Source organism: Schistocerca nitens, chromosome 1, assembly GCF_023898315.1.
Source record: "Schistocerca nitens isolate TAMUIC-IGC-003100 chromosome 1, iqSchNite1.1, whole genome shotgun sequence".
NCBI classification, from domain to species: Eukaryota; Metazoa; Arthropoda; class Insecta; order Orthoptera; family Acrididae; genus Schistocerca; species Schistocerca nitens.
In genome coordinates, this window is record NC_064614.1 from 691,228,240 (window position 1) to 691,249,706 (window position 21,467).

General features: G+C 39.0%; 1 protein-coding gene across 10 annotated transcripts in view; it reads left to right on the forward strand.

The window, feature by feature from the left end:
• LOC126259353 (RNA binding protein fox-1 homolog 3-like) overlaps nucleotides 1-17,479 on the forward strand; it is a 456,111-nt gene extending 438,632 nt beyond the window's left edge. For all 10 annotated transcript variants that reach the window (XM_049956084.1, XM_049956093.1, XM_049956134.1 and 7 more), the window contains 3 exons: nucleotides 12,791-12,951; nucleotides 13,392-13,455; nucleotides 13,706-17,479. In XM_049956084.1, the coding sequence (XP_049812041.1) occupies nucleotides 12,791-12,951; nucleotides 13,392-13,455; nucleotides 13,706-13,750 (270 nt within the window). In that variant the 3' untranslated portion in view covers nucleotides 13,751-17,479. The remainder of the gene's footprint in view (nucleotides 1-12,790; nucleotides 12,952-13,391; nucleotides 13,456-13,705) is intronic.
• The last annotated feature ends 3,988 nt before the right edge of the window (nucleotides 17,480-21,467 follow it).

Below are 21,467 nucleotides of genomic sequence, written 5' to 3' on the forward strand. Positions count from 1 at the left end.
TTCTCTCCACAAAGGACCCCATGAGCTGCTTACAAGGTGTGTCTCAGTGCTACCCCAGAAACACTTTGGTTGCTAAGACCCAACACTTACTGGATGACCCGTATAGCTCCAGAACCAAGCAGTATTCATCTGCACACTGAGAGCTGTGCAAGTGTTACGAGAAGTGAACTTGTTGATAAAGTTGCTAAAGAAGCAACCACAAAAGACAAACTTGAATTCAAAGTACCGGGCAAAGATCAAAGATTGCAGCTGCGGCATCAAGCTCACTGACAATCTAGTCCATACAATCACTTTCTCTCACCACATTTTAATAATACTGACTATGATTATCCTTCTTGGAGTATCTTTTGGCACCTGGGTACAGTTTTCAGCTACCAAGGTTTTATCTCTTTTCTGACCATCTGACTTTAGCTACTGTTGTGCAGATTTCCAGCCACAATGGAAACGTCACATACCCCGGAGCTGCCAATTCCTGTTTTCTCATTCCACATTGTTCCATGTGAACTTAGAGGGCAACAAGGGTATGATAAAAAAAATATGTTTAGACCCTTTGAACCCAAATGATAACAATAATAGTAATATTAATAATAATCTTAATAAATATAATAATAAAATTAATTATCATTATGCCATTGATCACTGTTAATCTTGTCACCCTGTGATGTCTGCTATTCATGATCTTCCCTCTGACCATAGTCGTACTGCGTGCTCAGTTTTCTTTCTGCGGGTCCCAGGTTCATATGTATACCCCAGGAAACGAACTGACATATCGTTTGGCTACAGGAGTGATTATTTTCTGCACATTTGCTTGGATGATCCCAGATGCGGATTTGTGGGTGCAAATAATGTCTCTTCTCACTTGGTAATAGAACATCTGAATAGTGGACTACTAGCTCCCCTTATAAACTCCACACTATCAAGGCGACAACTGCCGCATGGCGCTCATCCTTCCATTCCTCCCCCACATGGCGCTGCTCCTTCCATTCCTCCCAGAAGGAATCCATTACTCTATGTTGCTGCCACATCATTTTTATGTAATGAGCCACGACCAAACTGTGGATGCGAAGCCTTACGGACACTAGTTCATGTCCTGGCATGATATCCCCCCATGTCCTGTCCCTCCAACTTAAGGATGGTCTTTCAAATTCTTTGGCTCTAATATTGGTAGACTATTCACTGACAATTGAATGGGTTCTTCATTTTCTCCATAGATGTATTCATTGTTCTCAGATTTAAGGTTTTAAACTACTTTTGGGATCCCTTGTTTATCTGTTTACTCCATTTTAATTGTTTTTAGATGCGGTGTGCCCTTTTTCTGCCACACCATATTTTCCATTTTAGGGGTTGCACCGTAATTGTCTTCACTCTTAATCAGTTGGCAACATTGCTAGCTGCTCCAGACAAAATGTGTGTGTTGTTGGTGCTGCATATTTTTGCAATTTTTGACTGAGGTAAACTGATGTTGTAGTGTTCACCTTCGGTGCGCCAATGTACAAGTTGTCACAAAATCGGCTAAGTAAAAAATGCTTGCAATTCACATATTTATTTATATGTAAAAACAGATGGTGGAATTTTCTGTTGTGTGGGATCATATGTGCCATATTAGTGTGCCGAACTTGAAGTTCTAGATTCACATATTTTAATGTTCATGTTGCTTTTGCATAATCTTTCATTGATTGTATCAGTAGTCATTTACATTTTTAAATATTATGAAATTTTGAACATCTGCAAGTTCCATGATAAACTCGTACTGTTATCACCAATTGTAGTCTTATACTTACTTCTGCTCTCTTAAAACATCTGAGAACAGTGCACTATCTTCATTCAAAACAGCTATTCTCTAATTTCCTTGTATGATTATGTGTGAAATCCAATATTTTTGAAAATTTTTAGACATAGACAGAACTACATTTTTCAAAAATTATTGTAAATTACCAGTATGCGTGTTGTGGATGACTTACACCATAGCATTTGTCATTCACAGCTACTGCCAAAGGCCGGCCGTGGTGGCCAAGCGGTTAAAGGCGCTACAGTCTGGAACCGCGTGACCGCTACGGTCGCAGGTTCAAATCCTGCCTCGGGCATGGATGTGTGTGATGTCCTTAGGTTAGTTAGGTTTAAGTAGTTCTAAGTTCTTGGGGACTGATGACCTTAGAAGTTAAGTCCCATAGTGCTCAGAGCCATTTGAACCATTTAGTTACTGCCAAAGAATGGATAACCCCAAATTCCTGTATATATCAACGCAAATAAAAATGAGTTTCTGACAATTTTCAGAAGTTACCATTGTCGCGTGCATAAACTGATTCACAGTATTAAATTGATATTACGTTTTAGTTACTGTAGCAGAGAACAAATATCAACTGTTCATTGCAGACAAACTATGTATAAAATATATAAATACATTTAACATGTCAGTGGATAGAGGAAGGTTCAAAGTTTTGACACAGCTGAACTGTTGTTTGTAGCAACATGGTTACTATACCACAAGAGAAGTCATGTTGTGTGTTGGAATCTGCGTGATGTTAATCCATTGGTCAAGAGCAACATGCGTTGTGTCGCCGTTTTAGGAGGAGGCCACCTTTGCACAAGCAGATTTGACAGGTATACAAAATTCTTGGAAGTTGGTTGCATAAGCAAATGGAAGAGCACTGGTTGCTACACATATCTGATGAAAATCTCAAGAGTGTAAGAGATCGATTCACATGGAGCCCCCTGAAGAGTACCCGAGATGTGTAGACCATGAACTACTTCAGACAATGATAGATTATTCTGAAACAATGCATGCATATGAAGCCTTAAAAGTTACAGTTACTGCAGCAATTGTATCCCAGCAACTATAATGGAAGGTACACAATTTGGATTTCAGTTCTCCGGGATATGGCAGAGGGCACTTTTTCCGCACAACTCAACTAGCAGATAAAGTGAATAGCCGTAATGTAAGAATTTGGCGGTCACAAACTCCTGGCGGCGTTGTTGAACATGAAAGAGACTCGATGAAATTGAAAGTGTTTTGTGCCATATCTGTTCAGAAAGTGTGTGAATCTTTCGTTTATGTGGAGGAAACAGGACAGGAATGTCATACCTGGACATGCTGCAAAACTGGTTGCGCCCTCAACTTCACAAAGATTCCAATGATTTCATTTTAATACATGATGGCACCCTGCCTCATTTTCACCTTGAGGTACAGTGTTGCCTAACAGCACTACACCGAGTGGGGTGGTGCAGTGGTTAGCACACTGGACTTGCATTTGGGAGGATGATGGTTCAAACCTGCAGCTGGCCACCCTGATACAGGTTTTCCACGATATCCCTAAATTGTTTAGGCAAATGCTGGGATGGTCCTTTAAAACGACATGGCTGACTTCCTTCCGCAAACCAACAGGACCTCGCTGTTTGGTACCCTGCCCCAAATCAACCAACAGCACCTTCCCACATGTTGGACAGGAAGATTTGGACAACAAGACCTTGTTCATTGCTTTTGGCCTCCCCGGTCACAAGATCTCACACGTTGTGATTTTATTTTGCGGGGGTACATAAGACAGAGTATTTGTCACACCTATGGCAGCTACTCTTCAAGAGCTGAGAAATTAAATTGTTGAGGCTGTTGACTCAATAAATTAGACCTATTGATCCATGTGTGGAATGAAATGGACTACTGTTTCCTTACTAATCGAGCATCTCGTAGTGCTCATGTTGAGTGTATGGTATAGTTTCTGTGTAAACATAAAACTTTGAACCTTCATGTATCCAGTGACATGCGCATTGTGTTTCTATCTTTCATAGTTTGTCTGTAATAAACAATTGAAATCTATTCTTCCTTTTAATCTCCCTGTATTATTACACTTATATTGAATTAACACTGTTATAAAATATGTTATTGTCTATAATTAACCACAAAAGTTTTAGGAAACCAGTAATTTTTACCACAGGTCCTGTTGCTTTGCAGGAAGTATGGAATCTGTCATTACTCATCCACTTAACTGCGAGTGATGTGTCAGTGGCAGATTTAGTCATTCTGTACATTACTTTCTTCGTAAAGTAACGTGTGGAAACGGAATTAACCATTTCAGCTTTTACTTTGCTACCCTCAATTTCAGTTTCTGTCCGACTCAAAAGTGACTGGGTGCTAACTTTGGAAACTCACTCTCTCTCTCTCTCTCTCTCCAGTACTACACTTTCGTGTTACACCTATTATGCAGTCCAGTTGGAGCATTAGATTGTCAAAATCCCAAGCTGGTTGAAGGTCCTCACCCATAATGCTCCAAACACAAACATTGTCAACTGGGAAGAGATCTGGCAACCTTGCTAGCTAAGGTAGGATTTGGCAAGCACAAAGACAGGCAATAGAAACTCTTGCTGTATATGAGTTGACAATACCTTGCTGAAATGAAAGCCCAGGATGGCTTACCGTGAAGGGGAACAAAACAGGGCATAGAGTATTGTCGACGTACTGCTGCATTGTAAGGATCCTCCAGATGACGACCAAAGGGGTTCTGCCATGAAAAGAAATGGCACCCTAGGAGGTCACTTCTAGTTGTCAGGTTGTAGGGTAGATGACGATCAGATGGGTATCCCACCTGTGTCCGGGATATATCCACACACATTTTTCCCGGTCATGGGGCTCCGTTCGAAGCAGGACTCATCAATGAAGACAGTTCTACTTCAGTCAATGAGATTCCAGACTGAAGACATGTCTGAAGATGCTCCCCGACAGTGGTGTGATACAAACCTGACTGTCGTCCACCATACAGCTCAGCAACCAGGAGTGGGTGTCTGGCGTGCAATTTCTTTTCATAGTGGAACCACCTTGGTTGTCGTCCGCAGCATCCTGACAGTGCATAGGTATGTCGAAGTTCTACAGTCTTGTTTTGTTGCATTTCATGGCAAATCATCCTGGGCTTACATTTCAGCAAGATAATGTCCGCCCACACATGGCAATTTTCTATTGCCTGTCCATGTGCTTGCCAACCCCTACTTTGGCCAGCAAGGTCACCGACTTTTCTATCTGCTGTAGTCATCCTTTGTACTTGGGTGATCATTGTTTGCCACACACACATCCCGGTCATTGGTGCCAGTTTCCATGTTGACATTCTCAAAGAGGCCAGGTCTATTTCTTGCCATCCTGAGTGGGGTTCTGAACTACCTGTTCTAGGTAGTTTTCAGAAAAGGCCTTTAATAATGTTTCACATAACGTTAACAAACTAATTTTGCCAGTTGATTGTTGTATGATTAAAGTCTCCACTGATGATTACAGTACGATTGGGGAACTTACATATAAGTGAACTAGGGTTTTCTCTAAAGTCTTCAGTTAAACCAGGAGAAGAGTCTGGTGGGTGACAGAAGGATCCAGTTACCATTTTGTGTCCAGTCTTGCCCAAACAGTCTCACATGCAGCTTTGTTTTCTATCTCTGAAGATTTGAGTTCGTCTATTGTGACAATTACACCACCACAATTTCCCATTTGCCTGTCCTTTCTCCGCACACTTAAATTTTTCCCAAAAATGTTGCTGCTATAAATTTCATATTTCAAACAGTTTTCTGTATGTAGTATTATGCGAGCTTCACTATTTTTCAAGAGTGCTTCAGACTCTCTCACTTTGTTGTGAATGCTACAGCATTTAACTACTAGGATTTTAATACTCTCACCTATAGTGGACATGCTTTTGGAACTTACACTTATGAGTCTCCTACGGCTGTCATTATTGGACTGGATGGAAAGTCGCCTAATCTGAAAAAACACTTGTGTGCCCCCGAAACACAGTCAACTACCAGGGTAGCAACTTCTGATGTGTAGTGTACACCAGAACCATTTAGGGGAACCCTACAGTTCTCAACCCTATGGCCCAAGTCCAGGAAGTCGCATCCTACCTTGTCACAGAACCCTCAAAGTGTGTGGTTCAGTCCTTCCATTTGACTCAGAGCCATGGGGCTATGATCAGTTCTTGGGACAATGCTGTACATTCTAACCTTTCTTGGAAGTCTGTGCAAAAGGCTGGTTTTCTCAACCTTCTCCATCAGCCGCTGGAACGATCAGAGTATGACTTAGGAGCCCAGACGTCAGGTATAGTTTGTTCCGACGTGTGCCACAGTCTGCACTTAGTTGCTCCCTGTTCCCTCATCAGTCAGTGGTGTTGAGAAACAGCGGGAATCATTAAAATTGAACAAAGCTCCAAGGCCTGTTGGAAATCCCTCTCAGATTCTATACAAAATTTATGGCTGCCTTAGCCCTACTTATAACTATAATTTATCGTGTATCCCTCAAACAAAAAATGGTGCCAATTAGTTGGAAGAAAGCACAGGTCACACCCACATACAAGAATGGTAGTAGAAATGATCCACAAAAGTACCTTCCAGTATCCTTAACATCAATTTGTTGATTCTTAAAACATGGCCGGAGTCGGACATAATGAGGTATCTCGAACAGAATGATTTTCTCCTTGCCAGCCAGCATGGATTCCAAAAGCATTGATCATGTGAAACCCAACTCTAATGTCTCTCACATGAAATACAGAGTGTTTTGGATCAAGGCAGTGAGATAGTATTTCTTGATTTCTTAAAAGCATTTCACTCAGTACCACTTTAATGCTTATTGTAAAAAGTACACTCGTATGGGGTGTAAAGCAAAATTTGTGACTGATTTGAACACTTATTGGTAGGGAGGCTGCAGCTTGTTATCTTGGATGGAGAGTCCCACATCAGATGGAGAAGTAACTTTGGGTGTGCACGAGAGAAGTGTGTTGGGATCCTTGCTGTTCGTGTTGTATACTAATGACCTTGCAGACAATGTTAATAGTAACCTCAGACTTGTCAGAGAGGATGGAGTTACCTATAATGATGTATTGTCTGAAAGAAGCTGCATAAATATTCAGTCAGATCTTGATAAGATTTCAAGTTGGTGGAAATTTGCTTTAAATGCTCAGAAATGTAAAATTACACACTTACAAAATGAAAACACATAGAGTATCCTATGACTGTAATAGCAATGAATTACACTTGGAATCTGCCAACTCGTAGAACCACCTGTTCGTAACACTTTGTAGGGATTTGAAATGGAATGAACACACAGGCTCAGTCATGGGTAAAGCAGATGGTAGACTTTAGTTTACTGTTAGAACACTGGGGAAATGCGACCAGTATACAAAGGAGATTGCTTACAAATCACTCGCGAGACCCATTCTGGTATATTGCTGAGTGACTGGGTCACATACCAAATGGAACTAACAAGGGATATTGAACGTATACAGAGCAGGGCAGCATGAAAGGTCACAGTTTTCTTTGACCCATGGAAGAGTGCCACAGTGACGCTTAAGAAAGTAAACTGGCAGACCCTCTAAGACAGATGAAAACTAACCTGAGGAAGCTTGCTTACAAAGTTCCAAGAACCAGCTTTAATTGATGTCTGTAGGAATATATTACTACCCCATATATGTCACTCTCATAGTGATGATAACAAGATTAGATAAGGTTAGATTAATTACAGTATGCACAGAAGCATTTAAACAATCATTTTGCTTGCACTCTATACAGGAATGGTATGGGAAGAAACCCTAATAACTGATGTGTTGAGATATATCCTCTGCCATGCACTTCACAGTGTCTGTAGAGTATAGATGCAGGTGAAGAAGAAGAAGAAGAAGAAGAAGAAGATGCAGATGGGGGTTGGATGTGAGTTTGGGATATTTCCTGTATTCATCTCTTGGTCTCCCTCTATGATTTTTACTCTCCACACTGCCCTCCAATACTAAATTGGTGATCCCTTGATGCCTCAGAACATGTCCTACCAACTGATCGCTTCTTCTAGTCAAGTTGTGCCACAAATTCCTCTTCTCCCCAATTCTATTCAGTACCTCCTCATTAGTTAGATGATTTACCCATCTAATCTTCAGCATTCTTCTGTAGCGCCACATTTCAAAAGCTTCTATTCTCTTCTTGTCTAAACTGTTTATCGTCCATGTTTCACTTCCATGTATGGCTGATACAGTATGAAAAATATATGAAGATAATAACTGTTCCCGAAAGACCATATACCATTGATGACCATGCAGGTTCTCTTACGGGAATCGACACCTCAGTTGGTGCGAGTAGTGAGTGGATGGGCAAATATCTATTAGGAACATTACAAATGTCCCTGCAGTCACGCTATTCATGTGTCCTCGGTGGCTGAGATGGATAGAGTGTCTGCCATGTAAGCAGGAGATCCTGGGTTCGAATCAGAGTCCTAGTCGGGGCACACATTTTCAGCTGTCCCGATTGAGGCATATCAACACCCACCTGTCGGCAGCTGAGGGCTTCAATTAATTATCAACAATATGAAAAACCCTATAACCCTACCTCCCCCCACCCCAAGCCCTTCCTCTACCTCCTCTAACCCCTCCCCTTTCCCCCACCTCTTCTGGCCATCATGTTTCGCTGATACCTAAAAAATCTTGCTGCATCCTTACCATTTCTACGTTTTAGGTTTAATGCACTCCGGGATAAATGAAGCATCCACATGGGAGAATGAAACAAAACGAAACTTTACAGGTTGAGAGGGTATGTGATGTTACTTTGAGTGAGTGATCACAAAATCAAATCAAATTTGTAGAGAACTAGGTAGTATGACTCCACTTACCAGTATCAGGCGTGCGGTTGCACACACACGTTGGGTGCAGAAGGTCGTGTGGATGCAGAAGACACAGGGAGCCATTTGAAATGGAATGGGAGATTACGTTGATGTTCTGCAAGAATTAATATTGGATAGTGGCCTAGAATTGAGATCATAAAGATTGTTGGAGCCTTATGAATATTGCTGTACATAAGTCGTGAAGATATTAGCATGAAAAAATGCAGCCAAGCTATTTTGTCAGTGCTGGAAAGTTATTTGGAGATTCATAATTGCATACAAAATAATTGTCTCAAATAATTAGGATAAATTATAAAGTACAGTTAGTGCATTGTCTGTATAATCTCACAGAAATATAGTAACCTTAGAGCTATGTTGCACTGTGCACAAATGGTTACATAAGTACAGAAACAAGGTCAAGGTAGCATCAGTTCAGGCTCAAGGCTGAGAGAGAGAGAGAGAGAGAGAGAGAGAGAGAGAGAGAGAGAAATGCACATAGAAGAGAAACCGAGTAGCTTGTAAAAAAAGATGGAACAGAAAGCCGTAAATGATTAATAATAAAGCCTGTGGGGTAGAAGGAAGATACTGAAAGTTTTATCTGACAATGTAAAATGTAGGTACATTTCCACCATGGAGTTCTTTGCAAATGTCTGAAGAATTGGAAGGATCTCTAACTTTTATGGTGACTCATCCAGTAATATACTTTCGCTGAAAGGTGCCAACCTGACCTCTCTCTTGGGGTGGCAGGATGTCGTTCACCAAAAGAAATAACGTCCATAATAAAATCTTTAAAAACAAAGCATTCTAGTGGGTACGATGAAATATCAACAAAGTTAATTAAGGCATGTTCCTGTGAGTTTAGTACAATTCTGAGTTACTTGTGTAACCAGTCAATTATAACTGGGACATTTCCTGACTGGCTAAAATATGCAGATGTTAAGCCTCTATTCAAGAAAGGGGATAAAGAGATACCATCAAACTACAGACCGATTTCACTTTTGCCAGCATTCTCAAAAATTTTAGAAAAAGTAATGTACAGGCAGCTGCTCAACCATCTGACCACAAATAACATATTATCAAGAACACAGTTTGGATTTCTGAAGGGTTCTGATATCGAGAAGGCTATTTACACCTACAGTGAAAATGTACTTAATTCATTAAATAACAAATTACAAGCAGCAGGTATTTTATGTGATTTGTCAAAGGCATTTGATTGTGTGAACCACAACATCCTTTTAAGTAAATTAGAATTCTATGGTGTCACGGGCAGTGCTGCAAAATGGTTCAAGTCATACCTCACTAACAGGAAACAAAGGGTGTCAGTGCAAGGGACTAGTGAATTAAGTCATCAGTCATCATCAGAATGGGAAGAAATTACATGTGGTGTCCCACAAGGATCCATCTTAGGGCCATTGCTTTTTCTTGTGTACATTAATGATCTCTCATCAGTTACACTACCAGAAGCAGAGTTCGTTTTGTTTGCAGATGACACAAGTATTGCAATAAATAGTATGTCAAGTGTAGTTCTAGAAAGATCTGCTAATGATATTTTCATGGATATTAATAAATGGTTTAAAGCCAACTCACTGACATTAAACTTCGAAAAGACTCACTATATGCAATTCAGAACCTGTAAGAAGTTTCCACCCAGCGTATGCATAAAATACGAAGAAGAGCAGATAGAAGAGGTTGACAGTCTTAAATTCCTGGGATTACAACTTGATAATAAATTCAGTTGGGAAGAGCACACCACAGAACTGCAGAAACGCCTTAACAAATCTGTATTTGCAATTCGAGTGTTAGCAGACATAGGCGACATAAAAATGAAAAAGGTTGCATACTTTGCCTACTTTCATTCCATAATGTCATATGGTATAATATTTTGGGGTAACTCTTCAAGTCAAACAAAAGTTTTCAGAGTCCAAAAGCGTGTAATACGTATTATTTGTGGAGTAAATTCACGGACGTCCTGTAGAAACCTCTTCAAAGAACTGGGTATACTAAATACTGCCTCTCAGTATATTTACTCATTAATGAAATTTTTCCTAAATAATATATCTCTTTTTCCAACAAACAGCTCAGTTCATACATACAATACCAGGAACAAAAATGATCTGCACAAGGACTTAAAAGCACTTACTTTAGTTCAAAAAGGGGTCCACTACTCAGGAACACTCATCTTCAATAATTTGCCAGTAAACAAAACAGACATGTTCCACATCCACGAGGATGTCCTCAGCACGGATCTATGGAACGAAATCTAATCTATGTGTGGACGAAAGGTAGTGTTGGATGAGGAACACTGTCTTAAGAAACTGGAGCAGCCTTACTCTTTGTCAAGGTTCTGTTCGACCATGTCTGACCACAACAAGGGAGGATCACATACGCACCTGCCATCTGAGAACAAACTTGCGTAGGCTGATATAAATGTCACAACACACACAGTTGTGTTAGGGGAGATGCTGAGACCAGGAAGCATGGATACTGGTGAATGGTGCTGTATTGTGTTCAGTGATGATACACATTTATGAACCACCTTGAATGAATGTTGCTGGTGAGCATGTTGGTGACATGGCGAGAGGTCCCTTTCTACCATTGTTTTGGAGAGGCACATGGTGTTATTCCCTGTTATGGGGAATCATCAGGTGTCACTTCAAACCGTGGTTGCAACAGTATCATGGTGCCATTACTGATCAGGAAAATGCTCGTCCACACCTGGCATTGTTTCTATGAAATGCCTGCATAATATTGAGATACTCCTATAGCAAGCAACATCCCAAGATCTGTCCCTGATAGAACATGTGTGGGACCAGTTAGGACATCACTCAGTGCCAGTATTCAGCACATTGTGGACCAGTTAACAACAGTTGTGGACCAGCTTGCCTCAGGTGAGGGTAGGATGGCTCTATGACACTCTCCCCAACAAATTGTTGCATGCATCCAGGCCAGATGGGAAACAAGCTGGAAAAGGAATGTGAAAGATAAGAATCCCTGTCCCTCATACAGCACCCCCCCCCCTCCCCCTTTCCCCTCGAGGATGGAAGCTAGTATTTAACTGTTAAAAGCAGAATAATGAGTCACAAGAAATTACACAATTAATATATTCTCTTTCCAGGAAAACTGTGCTTTGGAGATGTTCTGCCTCCTTGTTCAATGGAATATACGTGATGCTTTTGGAACCCCTTTGATATTTGCACGATGTCTCTTAGAATTATTGTTCAATCATGTTTGACATTGGGAGGTTTTTAATGCCAAATATTAATCAGAACTTTTGCATACTAAACTGCTCTCCAAAAAGCAGAGCAATATTTGTATACATAGTAAAGGCAGAATTTGTTAGAATGTAATTATATTTCGTATTTATTTCCATTGTAAATTATTGTTAATGTGCTGAGCTCCATTTTTTCATGGCATAGTTCACGTTGCTTCCTTATAAGGGAGGTTTATATTAAGATCATAGGAAAAGGCTTTTTGCCAAAAGTTACCATTGTAGGAAACTGGAATCGACATCTATTGATGAAATACTTAATGTTATGTCTGACGTAAGTGTAAAAGTATTTTCTCTCCAAGTTTTAGATTTTTAGATTGAAGGTGTGATTTTATTTATTATTGGGAACTCATTATGTTTTGTAACATCTTATGTATTAGATAGATAGTTAATTGAAGTTACTGTTATGGTCAGATTAATCATGCCCATGATTATTACTGAATGAGTTGCCGCAATGGGAAGGATGATAGTTCAAATCCGTAATCGGTCATCCAGATGTAGATTTTCTGTGATTTCCCCAAATCATTCCAGGCAAATGCTGTGGTTCCGTTCAAAAGGGCATGGCAGATTTTTTGTCTCACCCTTCCACAATCTGAGCTTGTGCTCTGTCTCTAATAACTGTGCTGCCAACGGGATGCTAAGCCCTAATCTGCTTTCCTTATTTTACCTTGATTTTTGCCTTCTGTAATATACTAGGTTTCTCTTACAACATTACTGTTTTTAGAAATATTGTTGTGTGAATGTCTCATAAACTGACAAAAATCTTAAAGTTCTTTATGTCAAGTTTTTCAGCAGCCACAAGGCTCATTTTTCTACAGTATGTGCAGAGGAGTACGGTGTAGCCTTTGATCTTCAGATAGAGGAGAGAATGCAACATATGTATTCAGCAAATTGCAAGTGGTACGATCACAATGTTACAGGCTGCCGCCGCCGCGGCTGCCCCACTGCTTAAAACCCCCCTGTCGACTGCCCAACAGGCGAGCTATGCTGCTGCTGCCAGCTACACAGCAGTGGCAGCACGAGCGTATGGAGCTGCAGCAGCTGCTGCGCAACCGGTTGCCGGTTACGCCGCTGTTGCGGGGTGAGTGAGATGGCTGCCAAATGCTGCGTACCAGAAGGTTCATTTGTAATTGCAAACTGGTGATGTAAATGATTACAGATATGCGACAGCCATGCTTTGACTCATGTATTGAAGCTTCACATCACACCTGCAATGCCCAATTTCCATCCAGAAACCTGACCGTGTGTGATGTTGGTGGAATTTTGATGCATGTTTTTTATGTTTTATTGTGAAAGAGATTCCAGTGTTCCTTTCCCTTCATTGTCTTCCTTTCAGGGATTTTCCCCCCATGTTCCTGCAGCTGTATCCTTCCAAAATCTGTTTGTTTCTTATGTTAGCGTAATACAGCCATTTATTAGCAACTGTTTTTAATGCACTATGAGATGGTTTATAGAAATTTTGAATGTTCGTTCTGCATGTTATTTAATATAGCTAATTCTTATAATTGAATGATGTTACAGATACGGTCGTGAATATGCAGATCCTTACCTTGGGCACAGCATAGGTCCTGTAGCGGGTTATGGGGTAAATTCTTCCTTTGTTTATTTATTTATTTTTATGACACGCTTCAAATGAGTTCATGATCTATAAAATGATGTATGTGTCATCTGCAGATAGAAAGTGTATTTGCTGCCTTATATTTATTGATTTAAACTGTGTGTGAACCATTTCAAATTCAGCTCTTCTACAAATTGTTATAAGATTGTCAGTTGTTTGTGCTTGTCAGTTTTAACACTTGATGAACTTTTTCAATATAGTACGTACTTTGTTTCAGGCTGCTGTCTATAGAAGTGGCTACAACAGATTTGCACCTTACTGAAGACTTTTTGGCTAGGAAGAGCCGCATCTCATATTCATTATCTTAACATACATGACAACAATTCACTTGCCTCAATGTTCACGCGTCATCACTACCACCAGCATTCACATTTGTGTGGAAATTATGAAGAAATATATGGATGAAGAAGTTGATTCATGACATTAAAAACTTATTGCTCTACTTGTTTGAAGAAGATTGTAATGTAGCTTGGCAGCTAGCTTTAGTTATAGTCATACAGCGTTATGAGCATATGGCTGCTACTCAAGTGTTTTCCTTCATATTTTATTTTCTGTTACTGTTCATATGAATGAGATAGAGCATAAATATTTCTGGATTTTGAAACATTTACATGTTCCAGATATTTCATATCACAAACTGTGCATGAAGGAAACCAAATAAGCCCTAAAGTTACTACACTAATGTGAAATTGGCAGTATTGACAGCAAAACACAAACATAGCGAAGGGAATGTTCTACTCAGGGTTAATACCTAACCGAATCTTCAAATGACAACAGTTTCTCCATGCAGACTTAACAGTTATCACCTTATTTCTTACATTTTTAGGTGGTGTTAAAAATTGCTTCCGGTTTTTCAATTGTTGGATTGTTTCTGGAGGAAAGTGCTTTATTAGAAAGAGATTTTTTGTAGCATGTCCAGAATGGGAAAATGAAAAATCATTGGGGATTGTTCATGCAATAAATGATGCTGTGTGGTATTTTTACGGTTTTTCCGTTAATGTGCGTTATAATAGTGATTGGCTATGAAACATTACAGAAAGTTTTGTAATGCTGTGGGAATGTTCATTGCTATTTTCAAGAGTTTTGTAAATAAGTATTGTTTTATTTTATTATTTTTTTGAAATGTATTGTCCATTTTAAGTGACTGTTAATAGCTCATTTAATGATAAACAGTCTATGTTTATGTGAATTTATATTATATACCTACCGGTCTTCCAGGACTGGTTTTGTAATCAGAGGCAGATGGTAGTCACATTAACTTTGCAAATGCAGAGCTTGGATGTAATTGGGACATGTTAACCTTTCAACTTTTTTGTCACAAATTAAATTTAAGAACTTTCTGGATTGAGTTGTTGAAATGCATTTCACAAGATCTTGCTACAAAGTTATAATACTGCCAGTTTTTCTGTAGTAACACAAGGGGTGCTTTATTTAAATTATTTACAAATTTGCAAATGACATCATTCTTAATGATGGTTTTTAACACAAAGCAACAGTTACATTAATGTATTATTTCCAAATACAAGGGTGAGCAGTGCTCTCTTGTAGCAGAATGAAACACCAAATGTAGTTTTGTAGTATAGAACATATCCCCATGTCCCCCTTGAAACAGTGAACTGAAGCTGTAGTGGTTGTATTTTTTAAGGAAGGTAATTTTACTTTTAAAGTAACATGATTTAAAAGAGTTTAATTTCTGGTCAACAGAAAGTTTATTCAAATATGTAACTTTATATTTATAAAGTTTACGCATTTAAATTTCTGTGAATCGTGTATTTTTACTTTATGGGACTTTTCAGACCTTATCTAGTGCATTAAAAATAATTTTAATACTTGCTGACAAGTTTTTAGTTATTGGTTCTCTGAATAAGTAGTAACTTTCCAAATTATGTTATTTTTATCATTGTTAAGACAGACTTCAGTCAAGGCACATAAATTACCCAAATATTTTTTGACAGATTGTTACCTTCAGTTCAGTTAGCCACAAAAATTAGCCTTAAAATTTCTGTTTCATATCATGCTGTGGTATAATTTTCTGAATTAAACTGTTACAATTTCATGAATTGACTCGTTTAAATTTTACTGTTGAAAATCATATTTTACACATGTGGGAACATGTTACTTAACTAGCCTATTCAGATTATTAAATTTATTTAGTCAAGTGTGACACATAGCTTTAATTTTGCAGTTTTCTTTCACTAAGCTAGCATTTTTTCATTCAAAATTAATTAAATTGATTGCAGTACAACCAGTTGGAGCTTCACTGTTTGTAATAGTGTCAGCAGAAACTGATATTTTAACTATACTCAACTAGTAGAGTTAAGTTAAATGTGATACACTCAAACTTCTAACGATGAATGAACCAGTAAGTACTGACAGTGTAAATGTTCTCAAGCACTGAAAGTGAAATCTGATAGTTATGTCATATTTTATATATTTTTCGGTATCCACTCATGTATGACTCATACAGGGCTTCAGAAGAAGTTGCATCACAACATATTGTTCACGCAATGAAACATTGAAAATACTATAGTTGTCTGTCATAAGTGTAATGATGCTACGAAGATTGATATTATTGTCGAGATATGAGACTTGTAAATATTTATTTCAAATCTATAAAAGTGTCAGACAACTAAAATAGTATTTGCGTATTCCTATATTTGCAGTACCATTTCATAATGTCAAAAGTCACATAAACTGCTATTTATGGGCATTTGCTTTTCGAAAGTCCCTTTGACGGTTTTATAGGGACTGTAGATCAGAAACGGACATATCGGTTTGAATACTTTTTAAAAATCAGTGTTTATACGTCTACAAATTAAAGTCAGATTTCCACTGAAGCTCTCTTAATCTCATTGTATGAATGTCAGTAAGTAAATAAGTTTGTGTGATTGTTGAAAATGTGTATGTATGAAATGTGGAAAACCTCAGATGTATGTGTTAAAATCTATATAGGTTAGATTTAGGGAGACAAATACTGTAATGTGTATTCTGCTTTGTGATTATTTGTCCAGTAGTCCTCAAGAGCTTTTGCAAGTGAGGATCTTCTTTTTAGATGTATAATACACAATTTTAGTTTGGAAGTTAGAAGTGTAGCCTTCCTAGTGATATCACTTCATATTATCATATTGCTGGTCCAGAAATTCTGGGCATTTTGTATTGTGTGTTGCTGGAAGATAAACAATCTTATAGATGTGTTTCTGAAAGTTGGGAATAATGTTCAATTTGGAAATTTACTTTCTTGTATTGAGTAAGTGGAATTTTTATTGAAGTTTTCTGGCAACTGCAGATTACAGAATTGCACTGAACAACCAAAGATATGAACAGTATTTTAATCTGCTCAATATCATAAGGAGAAGGCACTTTCATAATCAATTTGATTGCAGTAATACTAATAAGGATGATAATAGTAATAATAATAATAATTATAATAATCTGTTTGCCAGATGGTTTCATACAGTCTGTGTTCATACAGATTTTGCTGCACACAGAAATGCTGTCTTCATAATATTATCTGTCATCATATATATGAAGTCTCATTGTTAATTTTAAAAGTGAATAACTGAACGTCTTCCGTTTTGGCACAATATGAAGTTTTACTACGCACTGGTTGTTGAATTACATGAAAAAAGCACAAAATATAAAGTCTTTTATATGTAACAAGATTCCCATTTTGTTTTATCGTCATTATTGTAATTTTAAATTCGTATAGTTTCTTGCTGAGCAGATGTGTTGCTCTGATTTTGTTCAAGTGGAAATCATTCTTTGTGGTATCACGGGACAATGGAAGTTTAGAAAATATAGTGCACATACATAAAAAGGCTGTTTATGTGAACAGTGATGCAGATGAGATTTTTACAGTTTTTAAGGCAGTTAGCACTTTGTCTGATATACGGGGGACTGTGAATCTCAACAAGAATGTACAAAAGTTTCAGTGTTGTTACTTGCCATATTGTGTATGTGTATTCATGGAATAAAATATGCTGTCATCTTTAAAGAATGAATTATTCTGTTTCAAACCATATCCATTGCAATCTTCATTCACATCACAATCAAAATGTGTGTCCTATGTATCTACCAATTCAACATTATTAGCAATTGACAATTATTTATTAAAATTCATTTTATAATGCACATTATATCTATGTATTAACACTATAATACTGAGAGTAATGTCTCATTATCTGTAGACAAATTAGATTTTATAGTAATCACCACAAATTTAAAAACGTGTATTCCACCACCAGGGTCTCTTAACATTGTATGTAATATGACATGTCACAACTGAGATTGACAATTACCACGAAATCCACAAGTGTCTTGAAAGTGCCAAAAATTTCAGGATCAGTCATTTTTATATGAAACATTAATTTTTTATAATAAAATTAGATTTGTTCACAGTAGGTGGATCATATAAATATGCAGGCTTTCCAGGCTGTTGCCACTGAATATCTGAGTTAGAGATAACATGATATTCATCTGCAAACTCTTCAAAAATTTTTGGAGAAGGTTGAAGAGAATATTTGAGGCACGAGGTGTGTTCAAAAAGTAAGGTGACTTTATATTTTTATGAAAAAATATTTATTTATTCATCAATATTCATGTTGAGTACTTTTTGGAACAGCCTTGAGTACTTCCAGCTATTCAGTTTTTATTTCTTCAATCATTGAAAATCTTCATCCTTTTGTAGGTCTCTTTAGTTTTGGGATCAGGAAAAAGTCGAAGGGGGACAAATCCAGTGAATATGGTGGCTGAGGCATGATTGTTGTGTTGTTTTTGGCCAAAAAATCTATCACAAGCAACAATGAATGAGCAGGTGCATTGTTGTGATGCAAAAGCTATGAATTGTTTTTCCTCAATTCCACACGTTTTTTGCGTGTTGCTTCTCACAAAAGGCACTTCATGTCAAGGTAATATTCCTTATTGACTGTACGACCTTGAGGCAATACTTCATGATGCACTGCATCATGGTAATTGGGGGGGGAAAAAAAGAAAAAAAAAACAGTGAGCAAAACTTTGACATTTGATAAAACTTTGCATCTCAAACTTTTGGATCTCCGGGGTGCTTGTATTGGGATGATTGGGCTTCGGTTTTGACATCGTAACCATAAACCCATGTTTTGTCACCAGTTACAACCCTCCTGAGCAGCTCAGTATCATTAACATCATTCAAGAGACCATGAGTGATACTCAAGTGATGGTTCTTCTGATCAAAATTGAGAAGTTTTGGAACAAACTTCGCTGATATCTGCGACCGTTAAGTTAAACAAATGTATAATATGTGGTAAATTACACAACAATATCTGAGTAAATCAGTGTAACAATACAACTTCTGAGCCCTTATTACGTACGGTTTAGTTAGCAGAAAGCTAAAACTCACCTCGCTGCCTGCTTAAATTCCTTAGCTTGTTGTGGGCTTTAGTGATTGTGTACTGTAAGCCCATCGGTTCCTATAAAGTAGAATTTGTATTTATGCTTTACACTCTTAAATCTTATTTTTAGCTAAAGGTTTTGTTTTGTATCTGCATCTGTCATGTACAATACCCAGCATTTATGTTTATTATTGTTATTTAGACTTGGTACATTTCAGGTAGCAGTTTTTATAGGTCACTTTCGCGTGTACGTAAACTCTTGTTTAAATTACAAATACGAGGGATAATCAGTAGGTGCAGCTTACCGTAGGTCACTGTTTAATTCGTTTATAATATTCACTAGATAGCCCCTAGCAGTTTACTGTAGGTCACTGTCTTATTCTTTAGTATTCACTAAATAACTCCTAGCAGGAAAATAAGCACCAGATCTCGCTTCTACCATAAATTTTTATTTTCATTATTGAGTGTCCTTCCTGCCAACTAGAGTGTAGCTGTTAACCTTGTGTGACAGTAGGTTTCCTTAAGTTTTTTTATAGTAAATCCGTTATTAGATAGATGGATAGGGACTGTGTCTGTTGTGTGCGGATGCAGGAGGAGTTGGTCAAAGTCCAAATGTAGCTGGAAGCTTTGTTCACCACAGTCAACAAGCTCCAGAGTGCCACCTTGAGGTGCGGTGGGGATGGGGTGTCTGGGGGCAGCCTCTGCTGTACTAGATGTGCAGGGGGGATGTCACAGCTATCTGTCACTGAGCCGACCTCAGGTGCGACTGAGCCGGCTGGCCCACTCTCACCTCAGTGTGGGTGGCAGACTGTGTTGAGGTCGCGAGCCTCAAGGTGAAGGCTGCATGGGGGAAGCAGGCTCCTGCCAAATCACACGCACTTTGCTAATAGGTTCAGTGTGCTATCTGATGCTTGGGGGGAGGCTGAGCCAGATCAGACTGCACCTTCTGACAGGATAGTGACTGCTCCTTCAGCAAGGTCCGGACAGGCACATGGGGGTAGGGGTTTGTTAGTTATTGGGAGCGCCAATGTTAGGCGGGTCATGGAGCCCCTCAGGAACATAGCGCCTAGGGCAGGGAAGAAGTCCAACGTTCACTCAGTGTGCTTGTCAGGGGGCCTTGTCTTGGATGTCGAAGAGGCTCTTCCAGCAGCTATCGAGCGTGCAGGGTGCAGCCAGCTGCAGATGGTTGCGCATGTCGGCACCAACGATGCCTGTCGTCGGGATTCCGAGGAAATCCTTGGGTCCTTCTGACGGCTGGCTAAATTGGTGAAGGCAGCCTCCATCTCTTGAGGAGTGGAAGCCAAGCTGACGATCTGCAGCATCGTACCCAGGGTGGACCGGGATCCTCTGGTTTGTAGTTGAGTGGAGAATCTAAACCAGAGGCTAGGTTGACTGTGACAAAAATGGTTGCAGATTCCTCGACCTACGCTATGGGGTGGAAGGTTGTAGGACGCCCCTTGATAGATCAGGGTTGCAGTACACACAGGAAGCAGCTACATGGGTAGCACAGTACTTGTGGCGTGCACATGGAGGTTTTTTAGATTAGGTTCCTCCCCATGGGAAACAAACCGCTGGCCCGAAAAATTACCAGTTCATGACACTGATGTGGGTGTGCCAACTGTAAAAATTGTTAGTTCGCCTAAACAGGTCATTCCAAAGGATTTAAATATGCTTAATCTCATGTTAGTTAATTGTCGAAGTGTCTGTAGCAAGATCCCCCAAGTTAATCTCCAAAATAAACAGTAGCAGTGCCAATATTGTATTAGGTACCGAAAGCTGGTTGAAACCAGACATAAAAAGGAATGAAATTTTGAACTCTGATTGGACAATGTTTAGGAAGGATACGACTGATGCTATGGGGGGGGGGGGGGGGGGCTGTTCATTGCAGTTACAAGTTGATTAAACACAGTTGAGATCGATACTGTGTCGGACTGTGAAGTAGTCTGGATAAAGTTGACAATCAGACAAGGATTGACCATTGTATTATGATGTTTTTGTAGACCACCAGCATCCACAACAAACATCGCAGAACGTTTCAGGGAAAGTCTTGAGTACATAGGAAGTAAACATCCAAATTATCCATTAGTTATAGGTGGAGACGTTAATCTAGCATCCATTGACTGGGAAAATTACACGTTTATCACATGGGGCAGAAGCAAAGATTCGTTGAAGTTATTCTAGGAATGCTCTCAACATACAACCTTGAGCAATTGGTTAGAAAACCAACTCAAGATGGGAACATATTAGATATCTTGGCGACAAACAGACCTGATCTTTTTGAGGAAGCTGCAACTGCAATCTGAGGCTTTTTGCAGATGATGCTGTGGTGTATCGAGAGGTTGTAACAATGGAAAATTGTACTGAAATGCAGGAGGATCTGCAGCGAATTGATGCATGGTGCAGGGAATGGCAATTGAATCTCAATGTAGACAAGTGTAATGTGCTGTGAATACATAGAAAGATAGATCCCTTATCATTTAGCTACAAAATAGCAGGTCAGCAACTGGAAGCAGTTAATTCCATAAATTATCTGGGAGTATGCATTAGGAGTGGTTTAAAATGGAATGATCACATAAAGTTGATCGCCGGTAAAGCAGATGCCAGACTGAG